This window comes from Cervus elaphus, chromosome 20 (genome assembly GCF_910594005.1).
Source record: "Cervus elaphus chromosome 20, mCerEla1.1, whole genome shotgun sequence".
NCBI classification, from domain to species: domain Eukaryota; kingdom Metazoa; phylum Chordata; class Mammalia; order Artiodactyla; family Cervidae; genus Cervus; species Cervus elaphus.
The window spans coordinates 119,846,900-119,872,396 of record NC_057834.1 but is presented as its reverse complement, the minus strand read 5'-3'; the positions used below and the strand labels follow the sequence as shown (position 1 = coordinate 119,872,396).

Below are 25,497 nucleotides of genomic sequence, written 5' to 3'. Positions count from 1 at the left end.
AGAAGTACAACAAAAGAAACCCAGCTCAGAAAATAATGGGAAGTCCAATCCCATTTAAAGGACTTGGGAACAAGCTCAACCTATAAAAAGTCTCCAGTAATAAATGAAACACACATAAACTGCAAATCCTGGTTATATTCCCACACACCATGTTCAGCGTTGTTCGCCAGACCATAGGCAGGAGCAGCAAAGTGGAACATGTTAGATGAAGAAAGGGAAAAACATTATAATAAAGGTGGCTGACAACAAGAGTGGGGGAGGGGGGTGCTCTGAGGCCTCGCGTTCAGAAGGCTGGTGTGTTACTGCCACCCTCTTCTATCACTGAGCTTGGAGCCACAACAGGGATACTGTAAGCCAAACCTGAGCTTCTAGTGTTGGACAGCTTCTTTTTTTTTTTTTCCTGTTATTTTAAGCAACTGGCTGAGTCCCAAGATCAGTTTTGATGAGATCAGCCCACAGTACAGACACAATGGACAGCACAGAGCTTAGATTTCACTATTTAGTGTAACAAAGATTATAAGCCAGACTTTATTTTCCCCCACACACAATAGGGTACATTTGCTTCCTTTTCTATTAATATAATACTGGCATGGTTTTAGAGTTGTTTAAAAAACAAAAAGCAAATCTGGATTGATCCTCTCTTTACAAAATAGTTGATTTATTTATACTGCACCAATTCAGCCCCTCCAAATACACAGCTTCCAACAGGCAGAATAGTTAGAGAAGCAGGTGTCACAAATTATGGTTTAAAAATATGCAGGCAGCAGGCACTGTACCTGTGTGTTTAATATACCTGAAAACTGCTGATACTCCAAACAATACCACCAGCAATTCTGGGAGCATCTAGATAGACTCTTAATCCTGATGGCAATATGTGGTTGTTCGAGGGTCTAACTGGGTTACGCCTTTAGTTGGCCAAGTGGGAAGAGTATGCAAAGACCACGTCTAACTACAGCAGGTCTTCAAGCTTATTATCCTGTCACAGTTTATAAAGGTGAGGAACTAATTATTAGAGCTGTGCAGTCAAAATGGCCAGAGAACAAATACACTCCTACAGTGCATAAAATTAAGTCAACCATCCTGTGGATCCCTGATTGTCTCTGGATGTGACCTCAAACACTTGAAAAGGAAACTTCAAGTATGTCGGGAGATAGTTATCAGAATGTTTGGGTATCTTTGTTCCTGAATATCAAGTAACAGGGCTCACCTCCACGTTACTTCTTGCAAATAAGCGCACAGGGCGACTCCTTAGAGACGGCTCATTATAGATACTGAGCCTCCGAGAGTTCAAGGGGTGGGTAGACTCAGGACTATCCAGGACTGAGCAGAAAACTCTGTAAGCCAACCTGACATCCCTAAGTCTTATCCTGGCTCTGAGAACATCTCAGTTCGGCTCCAAGTCCGCTTTGCTCCAGCTCCGCGATGACAGACATATACTTGAACTCACTCGGTCTGAAGTTAAAGGTCTCCACTAGCCCGTAGGTCTCTTTTCGATCCGTGGCATAGAAGAGCTGAACTTGGTTGGCCATGCACTGTGCCTCAGCAACATTCTGAAAGGTAGAAAGAACAGTGAGTCCCTTCCAGCACAGGGCCACACAGCTGTGTCTAAGGCCTGTGGCAGGTGGGGGCTCTCGCCTAGGAGTCACTGCTTCCAGAAAGCTTCCTGACTCCCTGACATCCCAAGTCTTGGTGAGGTGCCCCTTTTCTGTGTACCCAAATTAGTCTACTCTTCCTCTAGCATTGCATGTATCAGACAATATTGTATCTGTCCTTTGTTTCCTCTTTTTCTTTTTTGTCTGTCTACCCTTATGTGAATTCCTCACAGTATGAGCCTGTTTTACATCCCTGCATATAGTGAAATCTGGTGAATGCTTGCTGATAAATAAATGCATATGTTAAAAATTTCCCTCTTAAAAAAAATTCCATTTTCATTCAGTTCCTTAGTAACTGTTAAGTATATCTCAAGGGGAAAAAAAAGAGCAATAGTTAACCAGCTCTCCAGCTCTAAGAACTAAGTTTGTGAGCTGGTACTAAGGTTTTGACTAACTAGACATACTGTTGAATAAAACCTATTCCTCATACCACCTCAGTCAAAAAAGTGGTGCCAAAGCCAGCTGTAGTTTTAACAAATTGTCCACAAAGTCTATGACATCCTTTTTTTTTCTCTTGGGCCACACAACTTGTGGGATTAGTTCCCCAATCAGGGAATGAACCCAAGCCATCAGCAGTGAAAGCATGAAGTCCTAACCACTGGACCACCGAGGAATTCCCCATGACACTTTTTCTCCCTGTGATAGAGCCTTGTTTCTCTTTCTGTGAGTGATGGTTGTACTTGGTGACTTGCTTTCTAACAAACGGACTAAAGTGGAATGATGAAAAAGGACTTCTGGCATTCAGTCACAGAAGACATCATGGTTTCTGTCTTGCTATCTCAAATCACTTGCTTTGGGGAAAATCAGTTTCCATGTCATGAGGACATTCAAGTAGCCTATGGATAAGCCAACATGGCAAGGAAATGAGGCCTCCTGCCAACAGCCATGCAAGTGGGGTCAGAGGTGGATCGTCAAGCCCAATCAACCTTCAAATGACAGTAGCCCTTTCCAATATCCTGACAGCAACTTCATGAGACTCTGAGCCAGAACCACCCAGCTACGCTGCGCCTGAACTCCTGACACAAAGAAACTGTGAGGTAATCAATATTTATTTTTTTATGTCACAAAGTTTTGGAGTAGTAATTTGCTATGCAGTCATTTCTAACTAATCCACAGCAAAGCCCCAGGAAAAAGAAGAGGCCACCTTCTCTAAAGCTCAGGAGCAGGAAAATGGTGACCTGACCACTGTAACACAAGTGGGATCAAAATACAGGCTACACTCTTGAAATCTTACAAAAGAATTACCTCAAAAACTCTTACTTTGCTTCCTATACATTCTCTAGTGCTAGCTGATCAGAGGCATTTATTCATCATTATAATGTTCACACAGCCAAAATCCAACCCCAAATGATAATGGAAAATTCCTACTAAAACTGTCAAAAGTGTGCTATGTCTAGCTACAGAGTGATGAAAATGGGTTTATAAATACCACAGGCTGCTTCACCTCCATTCCCTCCCATGGGTTGCAGGTCATTTCTCATAAGCAGGCACTGATCTCTGAGACTGGATCTTCAATCAAAAGCCATTTTCCAAATCGCTGGCTATTTCAAATTAATAGCATTTTAGACCAGGAAGGGGCCTTAGAGATCATCCAGTCCTCATTTAATGGGACCAGAAAACCAAAGCAGATGAGGGTCAAGGATGGACTCAAGGTCATGTGGCACACAAGTGGCAAAGCAAGGACTAGATCTTTGGACTCCCAGGCTGGTACTCCCTCCACGTCACCCTGATACTATTTCTGGTGGGGCAAAATAATTAAGGTCAATAACTCTACTTCATCATTTTTACCTTTTAAATTCAAACATGTCTCAAGGACAGACCATTTTTTAAGCAAGTGCATAATCTGAGGCAGATGTCACCACTCTCTGAGGCCCTGAACTGTAGGGACTGTGACAGTTAACTTCTTTTGAGGCTCAGGATGGTGGAGGTAAGGGTAATTTCAGCTGTGTTCATTCTAGAACAGTGCTGTTCAAGCTGCAGAGGTCCTAGGGCCTCTGTGGAGGTGCCTCAGTCCCTTCACCTCTCTTTCAGCTGTTATATCCTGGGGTTTTACATAATAAGATTTTGTGTGGATAAAGGACTCTGACCACTTGTTTGAAGACCACTAGAATGATGGGAAGAGAGTTAAGACATGGAGAAATGTCTCTCATGGAGGATTATGGAAAGCTCCCCTGCACCCCAGCCGCTGCCGACTCATTTGCCCCTTGTCTTTTATTCCCTTAATTCTCGACATGAAAAAGTAGTCTCTTCCCTTTCCAAGACCCAAGAAGATAAACATATTAATTCCCTATGCTGCTCAACAAGGAGGTATATTAACAGACCTGATTCCTCCCTCTCTTTCAATCCTAATACCTATAAAGTGCCAAGTCTTGCCCATTTTATTCCCTATACATTTCTGAGGTCATTCTCTCTCTTCCTTCCCTACTCTGCTAAGGTCTTTACCACCTCTTGCCCAGACTACTGCAACTGCATTTTAAATGATCACACTGACCAGGCTAGAACTAAAAAATGTTTAGGAAGCAAATACTTAAGGTTAATGGTCTCAAAATCCAACTCTCTATGGGTCAACTCCTCATCTTTCTGTGCTCACAGGATAAAGTCAATCCTCTGAACACAATCCACCAAATTTCCTTTTTTAATATATCAGTGATAGCAAACTGTAATACTCCAAGTCATTTTATGCTTCCTAGCATTTCCGTATCCCATTCCCACTGTCTGGAACATTCCCCTCTCCCTTTGCCCTCCCCACTTTATACTGCTAAACTCCTGCTAATCTTTGAGGTTCAGTTCAGGAGTCATTGCTTCATTCTTCTGCGTCAGAACACTCCCTTGACCCCTCCAAAGCTGTGCATGTCTTTCTCCTAGCATTTACTACATTCCAATGAAATCATCTGCTCACACACACACATGTGGAACCAAATAAGGTTTTTAAATGCTATACTAAATTTTCATCATCAAAACTAATCAGTTTAGAAGAAACCTATAGATTCCATGTATTTCTATCTATTTGCTTTACTGTATTTGGAAACACAATGCCTAAAATAAATGTATGCATGAGTATGCAGAGGATCATATATTTATATTACATTTCTAGGTTTCCCATCTCTGAATCATGTTATCTCTACACTAAATTTTAACATGTCTAATTCTGTACTACACTAGAAACTCAGAGGTTGATTTATACAAGGCAAATGTATGTTGTTTGGTATGCTGTTGAATGTTCTAAGACTAGGAAGCAAATTTTAATAATTACGGGAACCATGTTTAAGATGGTTAGATGTCATGCTTTGTTGAAGATCAGAAAATACAAAACCATCTCTGTGTCACTCACTCCTGTCTGTGGTCAAGTTTTAAATTTTATCATTATTGGTAACTACATCCCCTCCAAGGCTCAATTTCAAAATTCACACTGTCTACTATTTCCTATATTTAACACTCACTCCCAACTTCAAAAATCCTTCAACTACACAAGACTGTAAAATAAGTATACTTCAATAAATTAAAAAAAGAGAACAGATCACAACTAAATACAGCAATAAAAATTTTGCAAGTCAAAAAAACCCAAAAAAAACCTTTTACCTCAAGCAGGACTCATAGTTCCTACTGTCTCTTCATCTTTCTTATGTTTCCACTTCTCTCTTTACCCAACTCACACTCCATTGTCAATAATTATAGTCATTTCTTTGCATTCACCTTTAACTTCCCGGTCCCTGTCTTACTTCATTACATCACTTGGCTAAACCACCCTAGGTAAATCCAACTCTCAGTCCTTTATCTCATTCCCACACACCCATTCTCTCTTCCTTTTTCCTAGATCACAGGTCGGCAAACACCTTCTGGAAAGGGAGAGACCATTAATATTTTAGGCTTTACGGCCCTACAGTCTCTTGTTGCAGCTACTCAACTCTCTGTTGTAGATGTAAAGCAGCCACAGATAATATGTAAAGATAAGCATGGCTGTGTTCCAATAAAATTTTATTTATACACATTGAAATTTGAACTTCATATAATTTTCACAGGCCATGAAATATTACTTTTTTAGTTTTTGTTTCTTCAAGTACTTAAAGGTATAGAACACATTCTTACTTCATGTTCTAGACAACAATTTCACACTTTCTCTTTTCTACTCAAATATCCAACATCTATTCTTCCATCCCCACTCTCAGCTAATGATTTTTCTTTTCACTAAGCAATCTGGAGAGAACATCTTACAAGCTACCATTACCTCTATCCACTTAACTGAATGTGTCCTTATATCCTGGCTTCTCTCTTGCTACATTTCTGGCAAAGATTAACCCCTCAGTCCCAAGATTTACCCATTCAAAACACCACTTAAACAACTCTCTTTCTCCTGCATTTTCAATATGTTCCTCTTTACCTGACCTTTCCATCAGCTTATACATACAAGGCTCTCATTTAAAACAAAACAAAACAAAAAACCCACTCTCATCCCCACTTCTTACACCCCATTCTTTTTCTTCTCAGAAACATTCCTTCAAAGACAAATTTATAAAAAAAAAAAAAAAAGACAAATTTATGCTTACTTTTCTAATTTCTCTCCCAAACCTTCCCTAAATGTACTCCAAATACACTGTTGTCCTATCCCTCCTTTGAAACTGCCCCCATAGAGGTCCCCAATGACTTCTAGTAAATTCTCAGTCCTCATCTCACTTGCCCTACCAGCATGTGAGCTGCTGGCTCAGCACCCGTATTCCCTGAAACATTTTATCTTAGCCTCCAGGGGGTTCTACCATCTTAGTTTTCCTCCTACCTCACTGACTCTTTCTTTTACATCTTCTTTGCTGATGCTTCCTCATTGCTCCAGGGCTCAGTTCTTAGACCTCTTCTCTTTTCTACCTTCATTAACTTCCTTGGTGATTTCATTCAGTCTCATGGCTGTAAATAACAATCTTATGCTGACAACTCCTATTTTCATCTCTTCAGCTTGGACCTCTCCCCTGAACTTCAGACTCATATGCCTAATTACCTATTACTTGGATTATCTAATAGGCACTTCAAACTTAATGTGTCCAAAATTCAGTTCCTGATCTTCCTCCCAAACCTGTTCCACCTGCAGTCTTGTCTGTCTCAGTTAATGGCAACTCCATTCTTCTGGATAGGATTTTGGGTGACTTTCAGTTGAGTGTGATGAGTAGAAGGAAGAATGGGAGAAATGAGACTGATAAGAGACAGGACTAACAGACAATGAAGGAGACATCAATCACGACCTAGACTTGGGGCTTACTATGACTATGCGATACTAGCTGAGTACCATCACTTTTCCCTTCCTTGTATGCAGCTGGTAAAAGACAGAGGAAAAATCAGTGGGTGTTATAATAAAGAACCTCAGGAGGAAAGGGCACTAATGGGCCCACTATCTTGAGGACATCCTGAACTTAAAAACACTGCTGGATAAATGAGACTGAAATGAGCAAGGACTAGACAAACAGGCTGAACAGCAATCATAAAATTGCTCCTGGTCCTGGACATACAGAAAACAAACACAACAGACATCATTACCTACAGGCACATGGTCAATGCTCTATCCCAGGAAATGGGAAAAGGAGGAAGGAAAAACACTATGTATGATGAAAGCTCTACATGTGAACAGTGTGGAGAAAGATAAAAGATTAAGAACTATTCTAAACTTTGAACTCTTCTGTACACTTAAGAAGCCATTTACTTGTCTAGAGCCTCTTACCTGAAACCCCATGGGCCAGATGTGTTTTAGAGTTAGAATTATTGGATTTTAGTAAGATAACAAATGCAGATACCATATAACTGTATTATGTAACACTCATAATCCATTAATATTTCCCTTGTAAAATGCAAGAATATTCCACACCGAGTAGGATTAATAAGGACTATCAGTGGCCTCACATCAAAGTGAAGTTACAGTGAAGATACAGCTATCAGATAAGTTCAAATTAGATAAGGTTTGGTGACCAAAGGAGTTATGAAAAAATTTTGTGGTCAGAGCTTTTGGACTTTCAAATTGTGAATAAATGAATGAGAATCTGTACTAACTTCAATTGGAAGAGCTTGAGCAAGACAAAATTACTGTCAATTTACGTAAGAAACAAGTATGTTTCTTATGTTTGTCTTTGGAATTTTACTTCTCGTGAGGTTTGGCAGAAGAATATCTTTACGGCCACCAGATAAATGCAAAAAGGTAAAAGTTGATTCTTACCAGAAATGTGGAATCCATTTCTGCTGTCATCAGCACTATGCCCTTTTCTTCCTTAAGTTCAGGGTAGTGATATAAAATCAGCTGGCTGGCCGCAGCTTCCCCTCGGGTCTGTAAGGAGGAACACTTATCAAGACTCAATAAGGTACCACAACGAAACTGCAATTTCACAGCAATGGAGAGTCTGGAGGAAATTCTGGCTCTTAACAGTCCCTTGAGTGGCTAGTGAGTTGGAGGATTGGTACGTGGGGATGGTCAGGTTTGCCAAGTCACAGCAAAACTGACAGTTTGCACAGTGTAATTTGTGTCTTCAATTGAAAAAGGTTTGGCTTTTTTCCCAGAAAATGTTTACAGTAGGCAGTGAATCCTTCATCATGGCCATATATTTAAAAACAAAACGACACGAGCAGCTACCAAATCAAGTTCTAAAGAAAGCAATATGCCTGTGTAACTGCCACTTTTATGGACTAGTGCATTTCACAGTTGAAATCTACTCCCCTTGGCTGGCTCTGAAGACTGAGCTCTTTTAAGCTGTAGCAAACAGCTGGAGAGTTTGCACATGGGCCAGATTTGTAATGTGCAGTTTTAAAATATAATCTGGGTGGGAGAAAGGGGGAAAAAGAATTGGAACATCATAATTTCATGAAGAATAGACAGGGTAGTGGTTACCAGACCTCAGTTCAGACTAGGAAGAGAGGCTGGGTTCAAAGCCTAAGCCCTCATACAGTGTAGGAGGAAACAACCATACATTCAAAAGGTCTCTGGGTTTCATCTTTAAAATTTCAGAGAAAGTCCTTTTAATTATCAATACCTAATTACTGCTAGGGCTCTCTTAGTAATAGTGTAGCCTCTCAATTCTCCTGAACATTATTTCTATAGATACACTACCATTTTGATCATAATTGTTTCTGGATCTTTTTCCTATACCTGTATATGGACTTCAGGAGGGTAGTCCTAGCATAGTTTTCAAAACAGTATAATGGTTAAGTTCATAGACTTGGAGTCAATAACATGGAGTCAAGCAAACCTAGCTCTACGACTTATTAGCAGTATGAACTAACTTCTCTAAGCTTGCTATTTTTTTTCTTTTCTTTTTTTAAAAAATAAACATGATACAATATTTGGATACAATCACAAGGGATAAAGTCATAAGAAAATTCTCATTCTGTTGTGTGCCCCCTTCATCCCAACTGCAAAGCTGTTATAATCCATTCTTGTTTTTCCCAGATCTGGCCTACAAATAAAGACTGACAATCCTAGTGATTATCTCATTTGAAATACTTTTATTTTAAAAGCTTCAAATGCTTCAGATCAAACTTCTTAATCTAGTATTTGGGAATAAAACGAAGAAAAAGGAAGGAAGCATGGAAGCAAACAAAATAACATCTATGAAATGAAAAACATGCATCGAGCACTTTAGATAGTGCTGATCTGGTTAATAAAACACATGTAAGACACAGAACCTACCTTAAGGTTATGACTCATAGGTACTGGGTGGGACCTAAGAAGCTAGCCTAACGAAGTATGACAGTTGATCAATGCCACAGTAAATGCTGCTGGCAGTCAGTATATATTCTGTCTTAAAAGTCTTAGCAAGGGCTCTTAGTCCCACAGAGGGGTAGGCCTCTTTCCCCGAAGAGATGAACACAGGACACCTACCTGAATATTTATAAGTGCAGTGAAGTGGAGTTCAGTACCTGTCCACTGCCCGACAAAAAACTCATAACCTTCCCTTCTTGGTAGTGCACAGAGAAACTGTGGGAAATGAATACACAAGGAGACAGGTGGATAAATAAAACCTCTTGCTCTATGTCCAAGACCTGTGTCATTCACTCCATTTCTTCAACATTTGGTTTTTAAACTTCTGTTGTATTTTGAAATTCGTATGTGATAATATAACACTCTTACACTTCCCAACCCACCTAAGAAAGAAAGTATTAGAGATTCACTGAAGCTGTCTATGTAAACCCATTCTAATTCCATTCTAGAATGACAGCTAACCTGCATTTGGTGCCTGTCATTCCCTTCCAGGTTTTTATACTTTTAGTGTGTAAGTATACATCCAAAAACAAGAAACAGTACTGTTTGCATGTTTAAAAACTTAAATCTTACCAAACTATATGTATACTTTTGCTACTTGCTTTTTTTACTTCACATCATACTTCTGAGATCTACTGACGTTGGTAAATATTACTAATTCATTATTTTCACTGTTATATGGAAATTGACAATAGATATTTACCACAATTTTACCCATCCTTCTTTTGATAAACTTTTTGGTCTTTTTCAATTTCTAAACTTCCTCATGTTGCTGAATTAATTTTTGCTAGAATTATTATAATCACTTCATATTCTACTAGCTGAGGCTGATACTGAAGTATGGCTCTAATCACCGAGATGATTAATTTTATGCTCAAGATGAACTGGGGAGGAGTGGTAAAGAGACTGATGCCAGAACAAAAGAGTATAATCAGCCTAATACGCATTAGTCATGGAACTGTCTCCTTACTGCCAACCACTAAGGTTCCGTTTTGTTATTACTAATATTAGATGAGATAACCATAGTGCCTACCGAGAAAAAAATGTTTTTAAGCTTTCTTGAGGTACATTTGGGGTTTAAGTTGCACATATTTAAAGTGTACAATTAAAATAGTTTTGACATATGTATACTGTGAAACCACAGTCAACATGATTATCACAACCAATATAATGAAGGTATCTATCATGTCCAAAAATCCCTTTGTAATGCACCCCTCCCTCTCTCCAACTATTCCTAAGCAACCACTGACTTGGTTTCTGTTAAAACTGGTCAGGCTTCCCAGAATTTCATAGAAATGGAACCACAGAATCTATACTTCTTTGTACACACAGTTTCTTTCCTCTTTCACCTGTGATAGATTTGGATATCTTCAGCATCTCTTAATACCAATAAAGCTGCCATGAACAGCTTATACATGTGTAGAAGTCACTGAATGGATGTAAGTTTTCAGTTCCTTTGGGAAAATATGTAGAAGTAGAATGGCTAGGTAGTATGGCAGGTATATGCTTAACTTACAAAGAAACTGCCAGACTGCTTTCTAAAGTCGTAGCACCATTTTATACTATTATCAGCAATATATTAGAGTTCCAGTTGTTTCATATCCTCACCAACACCTGGTATTGTCAGTCTTTTTAATTTTAGTCATCTTAGTGGTATCTCACTGTGGTTTTTTAATTTATTAATTTATTTTTGGCTGTGCTGGGTCTTCCCTGCTGCATAGGCTTTCTCGTGTTGCAGGGAGTGTGGGCTACTCTCTAGTTGTAATTTGCAGGCTTCTCTTGTTGCAGAGCATGGGCTCTAGGGCACACAGCTTTCAGCAGTTGTGGCTGCTCAGGGGCTCAGTAGTTGTGGCTCCAGGCTCCAGAGCACAATCTCAGTAGTTGTGGTGCAGGGGTTTAGTTATCCCATAGCCCAGGTATCTTCCTGGACCAGGGATCAAACCTGTGTCCCCTGCATTGGAAGATGGACTCTTCACCACTGAGCCACCAGGGAAGCCTTCACTGTGGTTTTAAGTTGCATTCTATCTTAGGTACCTCACATAAGTGGAATAATATAGTATTTTTCCTTTTGTGACTGGCTTATTTCACTTCACATTATGTCTTTAAGGTTCATGAATGCTGTAGCATGTGTCAGAATTTCCTTCCTTTACAAGACTGAATAATGTTCTGCTACATGTATATACCACATTTTATTTATCCATTCATCTATCACTGGACTCTTGGGTTACTTGTACCCTTTTGGCTACTGTGACTAATATTCAACCTAAGATTTTTTTTTTCTAGATCTTGAGTTAATTTTGGATACTGTGTGAGGTAAGGGTTCATTTTTTTGTGTGTGTACGGATACTCAGATTGTTCTGCACAATTTGTTGGACATGTGTTGAAAAGATTATTGTTTCCCCAATTACCTTGGCAACTTTGCTGAAAAACAACTGACCATGCATATATTGGTTTATTTCCAAATTGTCTACTCTGCTCCACTGATCTATGTGTCTGTTTTTATGTTATTACTACACTGTCTTAATTACTGTAGTTTTATGAAATCACAGTCTAGAAATCAGGTAATGTAAGTTCTCTAACTTTGCTCTTTTTCTTCAAAACTGTTTTGTTACTCTAGATCCTTTGGATATCCAAACAAGTTTTTTTAAATTGACTTGTCAGTTCTGTATGTGTGTGTCTGTCTGTCAATTTCTTTAAAAAAAAAAAAAAAGCTTATAAAGATTTTGATTGGGATTATATTTTATCTAGAGATCAATCTGGAGAGAAATGCCAATACTAAATCATCAGACACAGTATATCTCTCTATTTACTTAGATGTTTTTTCTCTCAGCAATGTTTAGAAGCATTTTTTGAGAATCTTAGAAATCAGTACAGACACCAAGTCAGCAGACGCACCTCACCTATTCCCTTTCTCTTAGGTCTTCTGGCAGCTCACTATTCCAGCAACAATTTCATAATTCCTTTCAGATATATATAATCAAAATAGCATAGCCAAAACTGAAAAGAAACTGCCAAGAGAAGAGAAACTTAGAGGAGGTTGAAAAGATTAAGGTGTCAAGTGTTGCTTCCAACATTCACTTACATTCTTTTTTTCCACTTATATTAATAGATTAAGATCCATATCAGTAAGGGCTGAGATGTTTCAGAGAGCTAAACAGCCACAGACTTATTGGGCAAACCCATAAGGTTAGTTAGGGCTAAGGTTAAAAAATCTCATTTATCAGTATAATCAACATGTAAGCATCTTTGTTAAATAACTATACAATGTGTGATAGCGTGGAGCATGATGAGAATGGTTAGAAAACATCCTTGTCTGGCAGCACTGAGAAGCAATCCTCATATGGTCATCGGAAACTTACTGTTGGGCAGGACTGAGCCCGGTTCCAAATCAAATCAAACTTTTCTTTCTGTAGGTTAGAAAAGAATAAAATTCAAAGACAAGAAAATAAAAAAGGTCATAATCACATTTAAAGTCACCAAGACTGAACTCCAGAACTAAAATACAACTAAAACAATCTTAAGTTGCATCATTTACAAACCCCTCTTACAACAGAGAGGAAAAACCAGATGTACACTTTCTTATTCAGTATCAGAATTATGTGTGAGGAGTGGATACTCCAAATGCTCTAAACTCTTCAGGGGACTCTGCCAAGTGTCAGAGACAATAAGTCACTGAGTCTGTATGAGGGAGAGCTAAGAAAGCCTGCTCAAACAATGAGTCAGTATTAGAGATTTAAAATAACATGAAAAGCACAGATTCTTTTGGCTGTTGAACTCATGAAAGGAAAGGGTATATATGTAAAAGAGGAAGAAAGAAAAAAAGATAGCAATACTTTCAACAACAACCGAAAGGCCTGGCTTTATTTTTCCATCTGTACATTTTCCTCCTTAAGAGGAAACTTAACACGTGTAAGCTAGGTGTATATTTGTGTACTTGATATAAACTTAACCTAAAGCTACTTCCTCTTCAGAGAAGAACAATTAACGAACTAGCTGATAACCGAGAACATTAAATGCTTTCTTCTGGGAGAGGGCGGCAGGACACTAAACCAGAAGTCAGCAGCATTCCTTCTGAGTCACAGATCTTCAATGGTCAAGCAGTGGCCCGCGACTATCTCCAAGGCAGCAATTTTGAGGAGGGAGATGCCTCAAAAGCTTGGGAAGCTCCAAGTCAGCTCAGGTATAGGTCAGTTATAGACAGGAAGGGAAGGAAGGTATGCTTGAGGACCTGTCCTAAATTCCAACAGCTTGATTGGAAAACACGAAAAAGAAATAAAAGACAGTTGGAAATTGCTCAGCAACATAAACTTACACCATACTCCCTTGTCAGGGACTTGACTCAAAGAGACATTTCTAAACCAGAAAGAGGAAAAACAAGAGCCATAAATATACCATATGGAGCTCCCAATCTTTGGTGCTCAGGGCATAATAAAAACCCTCAGAGCTATAAATGTAGGTTCTCAAGAGGCAATAAACACAGAACAGTAAAAGCAACTGCCTACTAAGGTTAGAGCCCTGACCCTCATGCCGTAACACTTTCATTTCCCCCTCCAAAGTACTTACAGGAATAACTGCGTAGACTGTATCTTTTGCTGCAAAATACTGCTGCCAAATCTGTACAAAAAAGAGAGTGTCTGTGACCCATTGGTCATCTTTTCAATCTGCACCAAGAAGCAGCGACAGCTTTCATTGCTCAGAGTAATACGTTATTTGCTAACAGGGAAGAAAATCCAACGTAATACTTTTATTACTTGTACGTGATTACAAAAAAGATTTAATAGCATCTACTCTTCTAGATGATTAAACTGTAACTCTTAGTAGCAAATTCCTGTCAGAGAAACAGATTCTATGACCTTGTTAATCATTTCTTCTAAGACGTGCTTTGTGTATAACAGACATACTATTTTTTCCGTATTTTCTGTCCCCAAACCCACAATGACCAGCCATCTGTGGGCCCTCTCAGAGAACCCAGAGTCTCAAGGTCAGGCAGATATGGGTGCAAATCCCAGCTCCTGTCATTTGCTGGCTATGCTACTTTGGGCAAACTACTGAAAATGACTAATTAACAACAATATAATCATTGATAAAATACCAGTAACATCAACCTCATGGGATTATTGTGAATTTGAAATAATTATTTGAAATAATAATTTCAATAATATTGAAAAAATAATTTGAAACATTATTTGAAATAATGTTCATACTTAGCACAACAGAATTACAATGCAAACCATAGCCAATGTGCTCTGAGGGCAACAAAGAGGCATTTAATCCGATTTAGGGTACAAGTACCAGAGGAAGGGACACTTGAGCTATGTCCTGAAGAATGATCAGGAGTTAGCCAGATGAATGGGGAGTCTGGGAAGATAGACAGGTAGGAGAGATGATAAGAGACATTCCAAGCAGAGAAGGACAAGCATGAGCAAAGGTACAGAAGTTAGGGAAGGCATCAGAGCCAATGCGATACCTAAGCGAGCTGGTGCTAAAGAATGAGTCACCTTCCTTCAGAGCTGCTCTGCTTTGTCAACATCCCCAAGAACATGGGATGGGGGTAACTGAAGACACTAATCAAAGTGAGATCTCACCATCACAAAGCACAGAAGGAATATTACCTCCTAGGACCTGGGCAGATCACCTTATCAATGCAGCCTAAGATCGCTATGCCTTTCTATTTTTATGTCAAAATACTGCCTCCTCATTTCAAGGACAGCATGTCCTGCTTATTTTTATTTAATTTATATTGGCAGATAGTTTATGAATCAACACTGAATATATGAGACTGATGGATATTTCCTAACATAGTTGACCTTGGGCACTCAAAATTATTTTAATGAACACAAATTTGTATCTAAAAATATAGGTTGGAATGATATTTGTCATGTAATGGTCAGGCCTCCTAGGCCTGGCTTTTCTCTCCCCTAAAGGACATGACATACTTGGTGTCCACTTTCTATTGGCACTTCTACCCAAAGGCAGTTTGAAGTTTCCTGGAGACTTCGTATTAGGCCTAAATTCGCAGAAGATAGAACTCTGTGCTGTTCTCTTTTTATTTTCACGTCTGTCTTTTCACTAGGCTGAAATTCCTTGAGAGGAGGGGTCCCTCATTTATTTCTATATCTGGCACAGAGGCTGACATTTAATAAATGCCTGCTGAAATGAATGATACAGTACCCAAGGACACCCATAGCAACTGGTACAACTTCTTCTAAGGGAATATGATGCAGAGTCAAACAGACATGGGTTTGAATCCTAGTTCTATCACTAAGTAAGTTACTTTATCGCTTCAAGTTAATTTCCTCAGTTGTAAATTGGGGATAATAGTACCTACTTTATTTTTTTAGTTTTTAAAAAAATTTTGTTTTTTTTTCTTTTCTTAGCTTCTTATTTATATTGGAGGACAGCTGATTAGCAATGCTGTGTTAGTTTCAGGTGTACCAGCAAAGTGATTCAGCTACACATGTACATATACCTACTCTTTTTCAAATTATTTTCCCATTTAGGTGTTCTTATACATAATTACATAATTTTTATATATAAACGGTCCCATCACTTCATGGTAAATAGATGGCGAAACAGTGGAAACAGTGGGTGACTTTATTTTTCTGGGCTTCAAAATCACTGCAGATGGTGATTGCAGCCATGAAATTAAGACACTTACTCCTTGGAAGGAAAGTTATGACCAACCTAGACAGCATATTGGAAAGCAAAGACATTACTTTGTCAACAAAGGTCCGTCTCGTCAAGGCTATGGTTTTTCCAGTGGTCATGTATGGATGTGAGAGTTGGACTATAAAGAAAGCTGAGCGCAGAAGAATTGATTCTTTTGAACTGTGGTGTTGGAGAAGACTCTTGAGAGTCCCTTGGACTGCAAGGAGATCCAACCAGTCCATCCTAAAGGAAATCAGTCCTGAATATTCATTGGAAGGACTGATGTTGAAGCTCAAACTCCAATACTTTGGCCACCTGATGTGAAGAGCTGACTCATCTGAAAAGACCCTGATGCTGGGAAAGATTGAGGGCAGGAGGAGAAGGGGTTGACAGAGGATGAGATGGTTGGACGGCATCACTGACTCAATGGACATGGGTTTGGGTGGACTCCGGGAATTGGTGATGGACAGGGAGGCCTGGAGTGCTGCAGTTCATGGGGTCACAAAGAGTCGGACACGACTGAGCGACTGAACTGAACTGAACATAAAATTGAGCAGAGTTCCCTGTAATAACACCTACTTTGTAAGGGGGTTATGAGAATATAATGAAACAGTGCATATAAAGCACTAAGTACAGCCCCTGACACACAGTATACTACTTTTATTATTGATTCTCTCAATCTACCTAAAATAGAATTATGGAACTATAAGGAATGACAATAAATAGCTTATTATATTCTAATTATAGAAAAAAGAACCAGACATGCAAGTGTGAATAGCAATACAAATCATGGTATATGGAATGACCAAACAAGTGGAACAGATCACAAGTGTTTTGATAGAAGGTATCCAGAAGGCTTCCTGCAGAAGGTCCTAAAATAATGGAGGACTCTGAATGTCAAACAAAGGAACATGGGAAGTCACTGAATTTTTGAGAGCAGGTTACTTCATGTTTTATTTTTATTCTTTTATTTAAAAGCACAAATATAGCATTTATTCTGTGCCAGGCACTGTTCCAAGTACTTTGTAAATATTAACTCATTTGACTCCCTGAATAACTCCATGAAGTAAGTAGTATTATTATGTCCATTTTACAGATAGCAAACCTGAGACCTAGAAAGGTTAACTAACTTATCAAAGTCATTCTGCTAGTTAAGTGGCAGAGCTTGGACTTAAAACTGGCAGCTTGGTTCTAGAGTCTGTTCTTAACCAATACATTATGAGTAGAACTTCAGGAGGATTGAATGAGGAGGATATGACAAAGAAGTAAGAGCAGGGAAACCTATTTAGAAAGGTAATACAGTCATCCGGGAAGAGAGCAGTGATGATTTTAAATAAGAGGCAGACAACAGGAATGAAAAAGAAAGGGGAAATGTGAGTTAATTAGACATACAGGAGTGAGACCAAGTGTTCTTATGCACTATTTTTCATGTAATTCATCACTTTTGCTTTCAATGACTGCCTTTCATTTTGGCTAGGAAGAGGTATCAGGAAACGTATGTTCATTTCCACCTTCAGAATGGTTCACAAAGCACATATTTTCAAAAAGTATGCCAATTCATTTTCTTTCATTACCTGTTTTATTTCTTCTGCAGTTTTGTCTTTCACCATCTCAATGTTGAAGATTGAACTGAGAGTCTGAAAGGAAAAAATAAAAGGCAGTTAACACCTACAATTGAAAAAACAAAACAGCTTAACTCTATCTGTAAGCTTTATAGGAAGCATCATGTTAGGACAGTAAAGCAGATCTTCAGTAAGTGGAGAATGAGTATTTAAAAACCCACAAGCTCAGAGAAGGCAGCCAACAGGGTCAGGCAGGTTTCACAGTTCTATTTTCAGGGATTTCTATTTCCATTTCTATTTGCACGGATTTCCCAAAAGTTTCACACTCACTCATGAGTACTGTAGCTTGAAGCTGGTAAGAGGAGAAAGTTCAGTTGTTACCTTTAATTTAACTGCTATTCTATCAGAAATGGTTCCTTATTTGCAAGTTAAATTACAGAGTAAACATGTATTTATTTGATTTTTAAAAACTATTTCCTATAGACAGGAAAGGTATCACTACATTTCCTCTAGCACTCCAGGACCCACACTATGTAGGAGTCATAATAAAACCATAACAAAGTCATAACAAAAGTTCATAGAAATATTTCTAATCTCCACAGTTAGAAAAGCACAAAAACACTGAACCACAGTACATACGTTCAAATATGCAGTCTCCTGTTATAAATGTTCCACATGACTTCAGACTTGGCTATTCAATTAGAAACCTACCTTGTCCTTAGTGAATCCTCTGCTCACAGGCTGTTTCCCCAGTGTCTGAAATACAGGATGGGACAGGATTATTACTCTAAAAGACCACCCTCCCTAGGTGAGCTGCCAATACCTCATTTAGTAATGCTGCACCTAAGAACTCACTTCTCTTCACTCTATATAGTAACTGTTCTAAGAGTTATTGTTTGTGAGACAACTTTTGACTGATTCTGAGATGCAGAGATGAGAAACCTCTTCGTCAGTAAACACCATCTACTGGTACTGAGAATTCATTCAATCCCTGGATAAGGGACTCCTTCCCAGAACAAGCCTGCTTAGGTTTCCTGTGCTCCACTTCCCAGTGAGCCACAGAGGAGATGAGAAATGGAATGATGTCTTTTCCAAGCTGCTTCTCATCTGTGACAGCACTTCTGAAGGCAGGCATCCTCAGCAGACTATCGAGTCTTTTCCGGTAATCCATATTATAATGTATTCCCACCCTCAAATTAAGACTCCCTCTCACAAAAGGCCAAGAAAAACTGAAAGTGATTATTTTCTCTCCTAACTCACTCTCAGATAAAGGCCACAGCAGGAAATCCTATCTGGAGTTGTTTCTGATAGTAGGGATGGGTTATACTGAGTCTTCCATTCAATTTCTCAGTTCATGATTATCTTTCAGAGAGCACAATCCACACCTGGAAATCTGAAACTGAAACAGACTTTCTGGATTAAACTGTTTTTCATTACTCTGTGCTTTAATGAATCCAAATCTTTCATAAATGATGTCTGTAGAACCAGTACCTACAAACTAGACAAAAGCCTGGTATAGAAAAACCTACCGGATACACCCTATGGGCCAAAGTTTCAAGAGCAATTAATGAAACATTTAAAGCATCTCTACTACAGGTGCTCTGGAAATCTAAGGGGACTTTTTTGTTGTTGTTGTTATCACAATAATTGACTGGATGGTTCCACCTGCATTTATCGGAGGGGCAGTAGTGCCAAATGAACTGCAATTCTGCAGGTGAGTTCTACATAATGAAGAATTTTCCCTCATCTCATACAACTTTTCAATGTCTAGCCAGACCTACCTTTCTTCTTTTCTTCCTCCACCCATCCCTTCCTCTTCCTTTTTTTAAACAGTTTTAATATTGAATTTTTCAGAAATGCAACTACATGTAACTTGCGAGAAGACTGTACCAATACATTGTGGAATCTCATGAGAGTCACTGATAACAACACTACTATTGTTTGGGAGTTTTTATAATTACCAACATAACAACTCGTACCAGTTGGCATTTGCTGCGTAAGTATTCATAGCGATTTTACATAGAGATGAAAGTACCTGATGACTGCATTAGGTCTCGTAGCGTAGTTGTGCCTAAGAACTTACATACTATTATCTGCATTTTTTAAAAACTAATATTAAAATTAAGGCATTATATTCCCTGACATTACATGGGTAGGTGGGTTATATTGTCTACATTTCATTTCAGGGTAGAACAGAGAGAATTAAATACAATTTATTACAAAAAGGGGATGTTTGGTATTATGTGGTAGGGAACCAATGACTCAAAGAAAAGGCTTTAGAAATAGACTCATTAGTCATTAACCTTTCTCCAGCTAGATAAGAAAGACAGTAAAGTGAATATTTACTTAAGAATTGCCATAATTTAAATTTAATCTTTACTTATTCTGCTCTTGTCATCATAAAGGTGAATTTCTAAGTCTTATTTCAAAAGGGGACAAAAAGCTTTCCCATATAATATTGAAAGTTTATAACACAGTAATATTTCCAATAGCTATTAACTTGTAATCTTGACACTATAAATGTTTTAGGAAATTACAATAGATAAAATATTTGTAGTAGAGTTGTCTGTTCATACAAAAGTTGTAAACTAGGTTTGTCATAAGAGGTTGAATTTGTTCCTCAACCTTATAATGATTAATCCATTAACTATTCTGATTCTAATTAACTCAACCAATCATTAAGACTGAATGAACTCTTAAAATTTGGGATACCAAGCCAAAAAAGGGTGCTTCACAGGTGGCACCAGTGGTAAAGAATCCACCTGCCAATGTAGGAGAAGCAAGAGTTCTATCCCTGGGTCAGGAAGATCTCTTGGAATAGGAAATGGCAACCCACTCCAGTATTCTTGCCTGGAAAATTCCATGGAGAGAGGAGCCTGGCAGGCGATAGTCTTTGGGGCCTCAAAGAGTCATTCACAACTGAGCAAGTAAGGCAAAAAGTTATTCTCCAAGTAAAAGAAACGCCTATCCTTTTACAATGTAGAACCCGATTTTCCATTGTAACCACCTTATTTCAGGCCCATGCAGCCCACATCTAGATACATTCTCCCTGGCTTTGGTCCCGCCTACTTGGATTTGTTCTGTGTACCACCCTAGGTTAGCATTTTTCAAATCATAGGTTGTGAAATAAATTTAGTAGACTATGGCCAAAGATTTTTTAAAAGATGAAAATAATATTAAGAGTGCATTCCATGCAAAAAAAGTAAGTATTGTTTTGTAAAAATTTTGTTTCAGTTATAATCATATACATATGTGTGTCAAGAACTGCAATGTAAAATATATTTTTTACTGTGGGTCATGGTCAAAAAGTGTGGAAGCACTGCATTAGATTAATTTTCCTATACAAGTGTCCCTTAGTATCAGTCAGGGATTGGTCCCAGGACCCCTGAAGACACCAGAATGTGTAGGCGCTCAATTCTCTTGTATAAAATGGTACATACAGTATTTGCTTATAAGCTATGCACATCTTCCCATACATTTTAAATCATCTCTAGATTGCTTATAATACCTAGTACAATGTAAACTCTATATAAATAGTTATAAATACAATAAACGCTAAGTAAATAGCTGCCTGCAAGTGGTAAACTGGAGTTCTGCTTTCTGGAACTTTCTAGAGTTCCCTACCCTGCCCTCGAATATTTTCAATCCTCTGTTGGCTGAATCCACAGGTGTGAAATCTGTGGATGCAGAACCTGCAAATAGGGAGTGTTACTTGTACACAGCTTTCAAGATGCTTTTCCCCAGCTCTGATTCTTGTTTAAGGATAATAAAAGCTAATACGTATTAAGCACCTTTTCCTCCCTAATTCCCATACCTGTTGCCATGTGTATCTTGCCTTGACCATTCAACTATACCCCTTGGAAGCAGAGATTATCATTTTCATCACCTTATATCTCCACCATGACTCTAATACCTTGCCAAAAAGAGCAGAATACCATTTACAGATGGAGACTGAGCTGAGTAAAGATAGAGTGAGCTCAGTTTATCCAGCTGACCCCTCAATGAGCCCATTCCCAGGATAAGGGTCAGGCGTGGTGGTGCAGAGTATTGGTGTGCCAACAGCACCCAAAGGGGCAGGTCTTACCTTCTGTTCCACACATTTGATAAAGTCACCTTGCTTGGAGTGCCCCACTGGCTGCTTCCTAAACTCACTGCGCTTCTCCAGTCTGGACTCAAAAGCAGCTGGGTCAGACCTGATCAAAGGTAAATGAAAGGTTAAACCACCTGGGCCTTTCTGGATTTTGAACAAAACACCATGTTTCACTTTCAGAGATGGGGCATAGACATCATTTGTCTTAATTTAATTACCCTGAGCACAGACCTACAAATCAAGAGAGTGGACAAAGAAATCCACTTATTCACCTATTTTTCATCCTCATGGAGCCTGTGTAACATTTTTCTCCTGCAGGATATTCCCTAGGGTGCCACAGGGCTTGGTCTCTCAGGTACTTGGAATTTGAATCCTCAAGACAGGAAAGGTACTCTGTGGGCATCTCTCTCGGTCGCCTCCTCAGACAGGAATCCCACTGTCCAGCTTTTACTGGAACACATCTAATTCTCAGCCATCTCCCTTCCCTCCCCTACTAGGGCAAATCTCCATTCAGAGCCTGGCGATCCAGACGCTCCGGGCAGCCTATTTTGCAGATTTAGCACCCGAGTTTCCTCTGATCCTCTCTCCAAAGAACATGTTGATGGAACATCAGAATTTGTCCTTTGTGTCAAAATGGGGCTGGTCTTCAGGCCTGAAGTTCAGGTTGGGGCTGCCATTTGTTAAGAACTCTTCAGGTTGTGTACACTCTGGTGAAAATGTCATACAGGGGCTCCAGCTCCTGGGCCATGAGACCTATAGTGTTATGGGTGAGGTCTGCAGGATCTAAAAACATCCTGGTCACCCCTGTGGTGGAGTTCTTCTTGGTCAAGATACTGCTGAGTGCTCCTTCTCTGTACAACTCTTTTCTGGAGGTGACATCGAACACCACTGCCTTCACTGCCATGTATTCTGGCAGATCTTCCTCCCCTCCAGGGAAGGCCAACTCGTCCTGGATGAAGAGTTGCACCAGGGGCCCCAGCTGGTAGGGTGTGGCATCTTGCCTGACCAGGGCCTAGGTCAGTGTTGCCAGTGAGTGGATGGAGAGGATGAGGGGTGGCCTAGGCAGCAGTGCCCTGTCGTGTACTCCACCCTGGGCATCTTTTATGGCGAAAACATTCCGAGTCTCTGTCTACCCCTCTGCATCTTTCACCCCACCAGGAATGAGAGAAAATATCTAGTTTTTTTATGAGTACATGAAAATTGCTCTTATGTCACCTCTTAAGTTTTTCTTCTCTAGGTTAAAATTCTTCGCTTTTTTCCAGCCCCTCTTCAAATATGTGCTTTGTAAATCTGTCTCTACTGTGGACCTGCTCTCTGGACATGCTCGTTTGTGCATGTCCTACCTACCTTGGGCCTAAAGCTAGATGAAATCCTGTAGCTCACCTGTGTAGTGTGATGCAAAAACCCAGGGGCTAGACTGGAGTAGGGTCAGCAGGGCACACAGGCTTGTCCTGCCCTTGGCTCACAATGAACTTGTGGCTGGTGGTCCAAGAACCTGGGTTTAGTGAGCGTGCTCCAGCACTAGCCAATCAGGACTATAATTCCTTCTAAACTATCTCAGGAGAGACACTACCTGTTTGGTCCTGGGCCTCATGGCTATGCTCTGTCTCGCCCCTTTCCTTAGTTTGGCACAGGTTCTACTGACTCTTTTTTTTTTGGTCCTGCTTTCATTTCATACCTCCCTTTCCCTCTACTTCATGTTTTCTTTTTTCTTTTTGTAGGCACACAGGTTTCCCTTCCCTCTCACTCAACTTCTTTTAGAACTTATCCCTTCCTGTCTCCCTTTCACTCATTCAACAAACTTGACTTCTTGTTTCTTGCCTGTTGGTTAACTTGCTGGGTTCTAGAGATACAGAAACACATAAGAAAGAGTACCTACCTCAACGAGTGTACCACCTAGTAGGACAGAAAGACAAGTAAATATGTACGTTAGAGTGCTACAAGTATTATGATGAAAATTTGCTCAAATAATCCTAAATGGTTGAGGTGGTCTTATGCTGCTGTACCTTTGTTTATGCTGCTGCTCTCCTTACCTGGAACATCTGCTCCCAACACCAGTCCTTTATTCCTTTGTGCTAGGCCACAAAGTTCAAAGGAAGTTTTGGTAAGAGGTAAAGCTAGGAAGACTGGCAGGTACTAGAGCACGAAGGCCTTGTATGGAACACTAAGGATATGGACATTATCCAAAAGTCTGGGGTGCCTAGGAAAGCCACTCTTCAGGAGATAACAGTAGTGTAAATACTGACAGCAACGACTGAGTGAGGAAGGAAAGTAAAACCAGTCATTCATTTGTTCACGAATAAGAATGAACAGGAACTGTGAAGTACTCAAGAGTATATGTAGACCACTCTTCTGAGATGCTTGTCTGTGAAAGCGATCAGTGAGAAAAAAGACTGAAGGGGAATGAAGCTCAAGAAGAAATTTTTAAAAAGACAAATACTTGAGTATATCTAAATGCTATTGAAGGAAAGCAAAAATATTTATTTATTTTGTTATTCTTTCAAAGAAAGATCACTATAATAGCAGTGACATGGACTAGGGGTAGACGGGTCCAAGGCTGGAAGAGGGGAAGACTAGTCAGAGGATGACTGCAATTCTCTAGGTGAAGATGGTGCAGTGCATTAAGGCTGTGGAAGTAGAAATGATGGAACTCAGAGAAGTTATAGGAGCAGTCTTAGGTTTTCCTTCCTAAGACAACTGCCTGCCCACCCTGCCAGGTTCTCTCCCAAGTCCTTTCAATTTTCACTTTTGATCTCCTTCAGCTCTTCCCAGTTGAACTCTTTGGACCCACCATGCCCCCTTATATCTACCTCTTACGTCTAGGACCTTCTCTCTAGAAGGTGGAGGGTAGTCTTAGGAACCTGGGATTCCAAGTCAGACAAATCCTAACCAGCTGCGTGACCTTTGGCAGGCTTCTAACTCTCTGATCCTCAGTTCCTCATCTTAATGAGGGTCCAACTGAGAACCAACTGTGACACTATTACTTTTTGATGTCCTTCTCCCATCCCAGTCTCCTTTCCTTGTAGTCAGGGTCCTTAGCTAGAAGCCTGGGACCCCGAGTTCTAGGTCAAGCTTCAGTTGACTCAATGTTTGATCTTGAGCAACTCTCTTCTCTGCAGAGCTCCACTTTCCCATTTCGATAATGAGGACAGGTCTCCCGGACCTGCCTGCCCCTTAAGGGCTGCCCCTAAGAGTCGACCTCAGCGTTTTGAGAACTAAAGCAGGGGGAAAAAAAAAAAAAAAACAAAGACAACTGGAGTAGAGACTCCCGGCTCTCACACTAGCTGTGTGATCTTAGAGTGGGGACAGAAACAGAGGTCCTCTGGCAGGGATGCTGGAAGGACTGAGAGCGCCGGATACAGAAACACCAGAAGCGCGGGCCGCGCGCCGCCCCTCCTCCCCGCCCGCCGCCGGCCGGGCCCGCACCTGCGCAACTGCTGGATCTTGTCGCGGTAGCGGTCGTAGAAGGGGTTGGCCTCAAGCTCGTCCCCGACCCCGCTGCCGTCGGCTCCCCCGGCGGGCCGGCCGGAGCTGCGGCGCACCGGGAACACGCGCAGCTGCGCGGCTGACACGAGCCCCAGGCTCAGGGCGCGAGTGCGCACTGCGCATAGGCCGCGGTAGAGGCCGGCCACTTGCAAGACGGCCGGGCCCGCGCCACCCGCCGCCGCCACCACGGCAGCCATGGCCGTTCCCACCTCCTCCTCCTCCTCCCCGGGTGCGTCGGCCTCGGCCAGCGGCCCGCGCGACCGCTCCATCGTCCGCCGCGCCCGCGCTGCAACAACGAGGTTCCGCTCTTTCAATGTTCCGGGCGCCGGGGAA

The 25,497-nt window shown here is 40.3% G+C and overlaps 1 protein-coding gene across 1 annotated transcript; it reads right to left on the bottom strand.

Annotated features, from left to right (window-relative positions):
* Positions 1–377: 377 nt before the first annotated feature.
* On the bottom strand, positions 378–25,497 carry ATPAF1 (ATP synthase mitochondrial F1 complex assembly factor 1). Its single transcript, XM_043877013.1, has 9 exons — positions 25,105–25,497; positions 21,673–21,781; positions 18,300–18,344; positions 17,601–17,663; positions 13,942–13,992; positions 12,738–12,785; positions 9,499–9,594; positions 7,843–7,950; positions 378–1,550 (listed from the first exon to the last, which is right to left on the bottom strand). The coding sequence occupies exons 1-9, from the start codon at positions 25,431–25,433 to the stop codon at positions 1,356–1,358; spliced, it is 1,044 nt and encodes a 347-aa protein (XP_043732948.1). The 5' UTR covers positions 25,434–25,497; the 3' UTR covers positions 378–1,355.

What these genes read in the sequence shown, in the direction of transcription:
- ATPAF1 (XM_043877013.1), bottom strand. Translation starts at nt 25,433, where the DNA reads ATGGAGCGGTCGCGCGGGCCGCTGGCCGAGGCCGACGCACCCGGGGAG. An exon ending in GAGGATTCACTAAGGACAAG is followed by an intron (nt 17,664 to 18,299) that starts GTAGGTTTCTAA and finishes TTTTCCTTTCAG; the next exon opens with ACTCTCAGTTCAATCTTCAA. An exon ending in CAGTCTACGCAGTTATTCCT is followed by an intron (nt 12,786 to 13,941) that starts GTAAGTACTTTG and finishes TCTAACCTACAG; the next exon opens with AAAGAAAAGTTTGATTTGAT.